Source organism: Carlito syrichta, unplaced genomic scaffold (assembly GCF_000164805.1).
Source record: "Carlito syrichta isolate Samal-C Ts95f unplaced genomic scaffold, Tarsius_syrichta-2.0.1 Scaffold153894, whole genome shotgun sequence".
Taxonomy (NCBI): domain Eukaryota; kingdom Metazoa; phylum Chordata; class Mammalia; order Primates; family Tarsiidae; genus Carlito; species Carlito syrichta.
The window spans coordinates 126849-135260 of NW_007097990.1; the positions used below are offsets into that span (position 1 = coordinate 126849).

The 8412-nt window shown below is 55.6% G+C and overlaps 1 protein-coding gene across 1 annotated transcript in view; it reads left to right on the top strand.

The window, feature by feature from the left end:
• The window catches only part of ARHGEF18 (Rho/Rac guanine nucleotide exchange factor 18), an 87594-nt gene that overhangs the window by 78762 nt on the left and 420 nt on the right, over positions 1-8412 (top strand). The window contains exons 19-26 of the mRNA XM_008050859.2: positions 2317-2499; positions 4067-4204; positions 4477-4604; positions 5729-5785; positions 5868-5915; positions 6002-6289; positions 7242-7545; positions 8243-8368. Of these exons, the coding sequence (XP_008049050.2) occupies positions 2317-2499; positions 4067-4204; positions 4477-4604; positions 5729-5785; positions 5868-5915; positions 6002-6289; positions 7242-7545; positions 8243-8368 (1272 nt within the window). The remainder of the gene's footprint in view (positions 1-2316; positions 2500-4066; positions 4205-4476; positions 4605-5728; positions 5786-5867; positions 5916-6001; positions 6290-7241; positions 7546-8242; positions 8369-8412) is intronic.

Below are 8412 nucleotides of genomic sequence, written 5' to 3' on the forward strand. Positions count from 1 at the left end.
GGCTGAGGCGGAAGGATCGCTGGAGCCCAGCAGGTCGAGGCTGCGGTAGCCGGGAGCGGCTACTGTATTCCAATCTGGGCGGCCGAGTGAGACTCCAACTCAAAAAAATAAAAATAAAAATAAGCTGGGCATGGTGGTGCACGCCTGTAGTTCCAGCTACTGAAGGCTGTGGCAGAAGGATCACCTGATCCCAGCAGGTCGAGGCTGCAGTGACTGTGAGCTTGCCACTGCAGTCCAGCCTTCGTATCAGAGTGAGACTCCAACTCAAAAAAACAAAAAACAAACAAACAGAATTAAAAACTTGAAAAAAATGTCCAAGAGAAATCAAGGGGCCAGACACAGTAGCTCACACCTATAATTCCGGCACTTTGGGAGGCTAAGGCAGGAAGATTGCTTGAGTGTAGGAGTTTGAGACCAGCCTGGGTAATAGTGCGAGACTTTGTCTCTACAAAAAAATCAAAAATCAGCCAGGCATGTTAATGCATGCCTGTAGTCCCAGCTACTTTGGAGGCTGTGGCAGGAGGATCGCTTGGGCCCAGGAGGTCAAGGCTGCAGTGAGCCAGGATCGCTTCACTGTACTCCAGCCTGAACTACAGAGTGTGATCCTTTCTCAAAAAAGAAAGAAAGAAAATGGGGGAAAGAATCCCACTTGGCCCGAGAGGGATGATATTAGCATAGGGTCCATTTTTGTCTTATTCTGGCTACTTCTGCTAGACGGGCACTGAAATATGCTGGACGGGCACTGAAATATGTGGCCCTGCCTGTGGTGCCACAGAGTTGTTCCATGGTGTTTAGTCACTGCCCACTCCTGATGAGATCCTCAGTGAATTAGAAAGAGACTGGCCAGTCGTGGTGGCTCAAGCCTGTAATCCCAGCACTTTGGGAGACCGAGGTGAGAGGATTGCCTGAGCCCATGGGTTCAAGACCAGCCTGGACAGCTTGGCAAGACCTCATCTCTACAATAAATCAAAAAATTAGCCGGGCGTGGTAGTGCACACCTGTAGTTCCAGCTACTTGGAAGGCTGAGGTAAAAGGATCACCTGAGCCCAGCAGGTGCACAGTGGGGTGGCCATGAGCATGCCACTGCACTCCAGCCTGGGTGACAAAGTGAGACTCCAACTTAAAAAAAAAAAAAAAGGAAGAGACTGTCTTTACTGAAATAGCCTTTCCCATCTCAAACCTTTATCAAAAGCTGATGTTGAGGCCAAGCTCAGTGGCTCAGCCTGTAATCCCAGCACTTTGGGAGGCCAAGGCGAGTGGACTGCCTGAACCCATGGGTTCAAGACCAGCCTGGGCAACTTGGCAAGACCTCGTCTCCATAATAAATTTTTAAAAATTAGCTGGGCGTGGTAGTGCACACCTATAGTCCCAGCTACTTGGAAGGCTGAAGTGGAAGGATTGCCGAAGCCCAGCAGGTCAATGCTGGGGTGGCTATGAGTATGCCACTGCACCCCAGCCTGGGCGACAGAGTGAGACTCCAACTCAAAAAAAAAAAAAGCTGATGTCACCCTATGTTAGAGAAACATAAATCAGGAGCAGGTTGTCACCACGACCATTTTCATCCTGAAACTTCTAGCCAGGTAACAAGGGAAGAAACAGGAATAAGATATTATTGGAAAGAGGTGACAAGTTATTTCTTATATATAATGTATTTGCCTAGAAAATGTAGTCAAATCAACTGAAAAAACACTGAAACTAGTAAGAGAGCCGCATCATTTAATTTAGCTAAATATGATGCATATACAGTAGAAGTCACCCATGAGAAGGTCTGATATCAGAAGTCCCTTTCATGGCAGCCAAAAAAGCATAAAACCCAGAGACTATGAGAGAAGTGGAGAAAACGTGCCCCTGAAGGAAGGTTTTTCAAGATTAGAAAACTCAGTCTTCTCGGGGTCTTGGTTGTTCCCAGATTAATAAATTGGCCTGTTCCAATCCTCACCCACACCCCACTATTTTTGACTTTTTTTTTTTTTTTGAGACAGAGTCTTTCTCTGTCACCCAGGTTGTAGTACAGTGGTGTGATCATAGCTCATTGCAGCTTCGAACTCCTGGGCTCAGGCAATCTTCCTGCCTCAGCCTCCAGAGTAGCTGGGACTATAGGTGTGAGCCATAAGCACAGCCTGATCTTTATAACTGGGGGAAACAGTCAGAGGACAAGGCCACACCCTCCCCCACCTCATGGGAATGTGGGTTGTAGGGAACAGCCTACCTTGGGACAGGGTCAGTGGGGGCTCCCAGCCTTACGCTGGCCTGTGGGAGGGACAGTTCCAGGGAAGGCCGAGTGGGCCAACTACCACCTCCACCCACACTTTGCAGTGCGGTTGAACCTGAAAGACCAGCTGATTGCACAGAGCCTTATGGAGAAGCAGCAGATCTATCTGGAGATGGCTGAGATGAATGGGCTCGAAGACAGTCCCCAGTCCCAAGTCCTCTTCCGCGGAGGGGACCCTTCCGAGACCCTGAAGGCAGAGCAGACTCTCAAGTTGGCCATGAGCCAGAGTAAGTCAACCACCGCACACCGCAATCCTGCCCCAGTGGATTCCTGGGGACTGGTCTGGGCTGGGCTTCTATCTGATGGGGGCTGGGAGATACCCCCCACTGGTATCTGCCAGAGCCAGAAGGGCCTCAGACACAATTCATTGCAGTCTTGACGCACTTTCTCTCCATTTAGCAGACATTCAACCAGCCCGGTGGCTCACTCCTATAATCCCAACATTTTGGAAGGAGGATTGCTTGAGGCCAGGAGTTAAAGACTGGCTAGCCTGGGCAACATAGTGAGACCTAGTCTCTACAAAAAAGTTAGCCAGGTATAATGGTGCACGCCTGTATTCCCAGTTACTTGGGAGACTGAAGCAGAAGGATCGCCTGAGCCCAGAAGGCAGAGGTTACGGTGAGCCATGATCAAACCACTGCACTCCAGCCTGGGCAACAGAGTGAGACCCCCAGCTCAAGGAAAAAAAACAACACTACTCTATGCCCACTACACACAAGGCTTCAAGCCGGGCCCTGGTTCTGAAGTGGATAGAGACCAGTTCCCCACCCACCGGAGGTACATTTTTTCTGAGAGGTGGGTCCCTGGTGACATCCCCAGAAGAAAGCACCGATGCACCCTCAGTAGGCCATCTTATTGGGCTCTTGGAGCCCAGTGGCACTCCCCAGAGCTGGCCCCAGGAGGCCAAGAACTCCATGTTTTTCAGGAGGAGGCCAGTGCTCAGTCTCCTGTTTTTTTTTTGTTTTTGTTTTTTTTTTGAGTCAGTGCAGTGGCATGATCACAGCTCACCACAGCCTCAACCACAGCTCATAGGATCCTTCCACCTCAACCTCCCAAGTAGCTAGAAGTATAGGCATGCACCACCATGCTCGCCTATTTTTAAATTTTTTTTGTAGAGGTGAGGTCTCATTACGTTGCCCAGGCTGGTCTTGATTTCCTTGATCTCCTGGGCTCAAGCGATCTTTCTGCCTCAGCCTCCCAAAGTGCTAGGATGCTTTTTCAGTGATAAATGAGACAGACACAGCCCCTTCCTGCATAATAAAAGAGTGGAGATGGGGGGGTGGTGTTAGCCATGCTCCCTCTAGCCACACCTATGTTATCCCTCCACCTATCTCTAGTGGCCATTGTTCTTGACCCTCTGCAGACATTCTCATATCCTGCACCATGGCCCAGCATGTTCTTGTCCCCGTATCTTCACCTGAACACGGCCTGCTGGTCCTAGAGGGCTTTCTGTGGACAGCCCTTCCCCTGGGGCCACCCTCCCATGAAACCACTGTCACATATGCAGTGGCCACCCCTGGCCCCAGGGCAGGGCCGCATCCAGAGAGGGAGCATGTGTGGAGTCTGCACCACCCTCCCTGGCAGCTGCCCCACTGCTCCAGCCTCTCAGACATCAGCTGGCCTGCTCTGTATTTGAATAAGAGAGTGCACAGAAACAGACCATGGGGACCCGGGGGGCCACTACCCCTCAAGTCCCTCAGCCCATCCGGGTCTGGCTGCCCTGCCACTCTGACACCCCCAGCATGTGTCCACGGGCTGACCTGCCCATCCCATCCCCTCCCCTTTCCTCCACAGTCGAGGACATCCAGGGCCTGATCTGCAGGCGGCTGGGCAGTGCTGACGGCCAGGCGGAGGATGGAGGAGGCTCTGCAGGCCTGCCCCGGAGGGCCGAGACCTTTGGAGGCTACGACAGCACCAACAGCCCCAGCAAGAGTAAGCTGTGGCAGACCCGCGGCGGGGTGGCTTCTTGGAATGTCGTGTAGTCCCCTGAGTGTTGTCGGTCATGTTCTGACAGCAGCACCCAGGCCAGCCACCCCTCTCAGGCTGATCCCAGGGCTGCAAATGCCACTGTTTGGGCTCAGGTCTGTAGGCGGTGGTGGCCCAGCCTGGATTTCCTACCTGGGTGTGGCTGGGAGTTGAAGAGGAGGGTCCCAGCCCTCCATGAGATCTGCAGGGTCCTCACACTCCTGGCTTGCGATTCTCAGATGGCAGTTTCAAGAAGAAAATCTGCGGCAATGACCCCAGGCCCCAAGATTGGCGAGGTCCCACAGACAGCTTGGACTTGAAGCTCAGTGACAACGACATTCCTGGGAGCTCTGAGGAATCACTGCAGGTGGGAAGTGGCTTCCTTGGGGTATCCATTCTCTGAGTAGCATCAGTCCAAGTCATAGTTACTTTTATTTATTTTTTGAGTTAAGGTCTTACTCTGTCACCCAGGCTGGAGTGCTTTGACATAATCATGGCTCACTGCAGACTTGACCTCCTGGGCTCAGGAAATCCTCCCGCCTCAACCTTCCCAGTAGCTAGGACTACCGTGCACACCACCATACCAGGCTAACTTTTTATTTTTTATAGAGATGGGGTCTCGAACTCCTGGGCTCAAGCAATCTTCCCACCTCAGTCTCCCAAAGCACTGGAATTAAAGGCATGAGCCACTGTGCGCAGCTACTTTTTAAAATTTTTTATAGAGATGGGATCTTGCTACATTGTCCAAACTGGTCTGGAATTCCTGGGCTCAAGCGGTCCTCCTGCCTCAGCCTCCTAAAGTGCTGGGATAACAGGCATGAACTGCTGCACCCAGCCCTGAGTTGTAATTATTAGCAACTGTGAACAGCTTCTGTTGGGGCTGATTTCTCTGTCCTGTGATGGACATCACCAGCTGCTGCTCTGTTTTATGGCAACAATAGTGTCTCAGCCCAGGTCAATGTGTCAGCAAGTGATTTCCTCCTGCAGCCCTGGGAAGTCCTAGGAGGGAGGCTCTGAAGGGGATGGGCCAGAGCACTCACTGCGGAGTAATTAGCAGGCAGGGAAGCCCATACAGGGCCCACAGGCCTCACTCATACAGGTATGGTAATGCCTACTGGATGCCAGAGACTCCCTGGCTGTTCCCTCCCCTTAACTCAGAAGGCCAATCACCCACCCTGCCCTGCCGAGGGAGGGGTCAGAAGCCAAGGCCTCTGACCTGCTCTGAGGCCTTGGACTTGCCTCAAGGCAGGGTCTGGCACCCGGCCTTCACATCCAAGCACACCCTACTTCCCGGGCCGCCCCACCCCTCGTCTTCCAGACACCCGGGTTGGTACAAGTCAAAACACCAGCAGGGGCTGTCCCCCCACGGGTAGCCCGGCCCTGGGTCCTTCCTGTCACCCAAGCCAAGGGGATGCCTTGTCGATAAGCTGGCTGGGACTTGCTGGATGGTCCTCGGATGTTCTCTACAGCTTCACGCTGTCCTCTTCTCAGGTGGAAGCACCCAGCGTGGAGTCTGGCCCCCGTCTGCCCACCATCCTGGAGTCGGAGGTAGGCGCACCCTGCCCATCTCCCTGGGCGGGCATGCATGTGCCAACCTTGGCAAGAGCCGCATCTTTCCCTCCTCCCGCAGCTCATCCAGCAGATCCAGAAGCTGTCAGGGCTGCTCCTGCGCCTCCAGGTAGGGATGGGGTCGGGACCTGCTACGCGCCCCCTTCCCTGGTCGGCAGGCCCAGGCATGGCTCTCACCGCCCGGCCGGCCTGCAGGCGGTCATCGCCCAGCAGGACAGCTACGTGGAGACACAGCGGGCGGCCATGCAGGAGCGGGAGAAGCAGTTCCGGCTGCAGTCGACGCGCGGGAACCTGCTGCTGGAGCAGGAGCGGCAGCGCAACTTCGAGAAACAGCGGGAGGAGCGCGCGGGCATGGAGAAGCTGCAGAGCCAGCTGCGCCAGGAACAGCAGCGCTGGGAGCGCGAGCGCGAGCGCCTGGAGCTGCTGCGCCGCCTCAAGAAGCAGAACACGGCGCCCGGGGCACTGTCGCCAGACGCGCTGGAGGTGAGCACCGCGGGCTGTGCGCGTGCGTGAGACTGAGCGCGCCTGCGTGGGACTGGGTGAGTGCGCGCCTAAGGCCTTGAGCGCGCCCGCGTGGGGCTGTGGGCGCGCACATGCACGGGACCGTGAGTGAGCCTGCGTGGAACTGAGCGCAAGTGGGCGTAGGACCGCGAGCGGGCCTACGGGGAACTTGTGAGTGCGCGTGTGTGAGTTTAGAAAGGACAGGGTGAGGTGGCATCGACACCACGTGCTGCAAAACGGAACCTTTTTTACAGCTGGTGGCTGAACGCTCACCGGCGCTGTGGCACAGGGCACTCGAGAAATACTGGAAACTTCTTTAAAAACAAAAAGCGATGAGGCCCTGTGTTTTGGCTCCTGCCTGTAGTCCCAGCTCCTCGGGAGGCTGAGGCAGGAGAATCGTTTGAGACTAGTCTGGGCACCATAGTGAGGACCTGTCTCTAAAAATATGTAAACTAAATCCTGGCACCGTGGTTCATGCCTGTTATGCCAGCACTTTGAGTGGCTGAGGCAGGAGGATCATCTGAGGTCAGGAGTTGAAGACCAGCGTGGACAATAGAATGAGACACCATCTCTACAAAATATTTTAAAGTTAGCCGCACATGGTGGTGTGCACCTGTAGTCCCAGCTGCTCAGGAGGCTAAGGTGGGAAGATCACTTGAGCCCAGGAGTTCAAGGCTATAGTGAGCTATGATTGCACCACTCCACTACAGCCTGGGCAACAGAGCAAGACCCCGACTTTAAGAAATAAAAAAGTAAATCCATGGGTTGTGTGAGCAGATGTGAACATCTGAGCAGATGTGAGGCAGCTCTATCCAGAATGGGCCCTCCTGGCAGGAGAGGCCACAAGTCTCCCTTTGGTGTGACCTTGGGGGCACTCAAGAGGCCACCCAGCAGGAACTGCGGCGTTGGGACACATCTACTGTCTCCCTTCCAGGTGCAGCCCCCAAGCCACCCTCTCAGCTTCAACGGCGAAGGGCTGGAGGGGCCGCGGGTGAGCGTGCTGCTGTCTGGAGCCGGACCTGAGTACGCTGAGCGCCCCGAGGTGGCCCGTCGGGACAGTGCCCTGGGCGAGGGCCGGCTGGCCAAGAGTGACGTGCCCATCCAGCTGCTCAGCACCACCAACCAGTTTCAGCGGCAGGCAGCCGTGCAGCAGCAGATCCCCACCAAGCTGGCTGCCTCCACCAAGGGCAGCAAAGACAAAGGCAAGAGCAGAGGCTCCCAGCGCTGGGAGAGCTCAGGTGAGCCCGGTCCCTCCACCCTGACTGGGGAGGTTCAGCCGTGGGATGCCGTGCCATCCTCTGGCCTGACGGTAGCGTTGTGTTTCGACCTGAAGCCCTCCACGTGGAGGTCTTGGGTCTCCGGAAGCAAAACTGGAATGGTCAACCCTGTGCCCTCTTCCTGCCTCAGACATCAAACAGTGAGATAGGGACAAGGGTCCCTTAGGACCAGCAGAGAGGGGGCCAGGATGGGTGTGGGGGCCATGCCTGGGGGTCCTTGCTCCACGGAGGGGGACACTGAGGCCCAGAGAAGCCCAGTTGCCTGCCCCAGGTACCTTCAGCAAGTGTCACCCATGAACTAAATCCAAGGGCTTCTCTGGGGCAGGGATCCAGCTCGCCCTCTGAGAGACACCTCCCTGGGTGACAGCAGGAATATTCTAGAATGTCTCTGAGGAGCAGGGCTGTGCCCTGTGGCTGCTGGGGCTGAGGTCACGGCAAGGGGTCTCCAGGAGCCTGGCCCTCCTCATCCAGATGTGGAGTTCATGCAGGGATCGCCCATTGCCGAGGGTGGAGGCCGTCCTCCTGTGTCTGTGTTCCGGGGCCTGGGCGGGGCCCGGGCCTGGGGTCAGGCACTGCCTGTGGGAAGTGATGGACTGGGGTGGCCCCAGAGACAGGACAGCTCAGGTGCCTGCAGCACAGCTGGCACCTTCTCTTCCAGCGTCTTTTGACCTGAAGCAGCAGTTGCTACTCAACAAGCGCGTGGGGAAGGATGAGAGTATCTCACGGAACCGCCGCTCCCTGAGCCCTGTCCTGCTCGGCAGCCACAGCCCTACGGCACCCCCCGGTGGGCCTCCCGCAGGTGAGCCCCACAGCCTCCCCAGGTGAGCC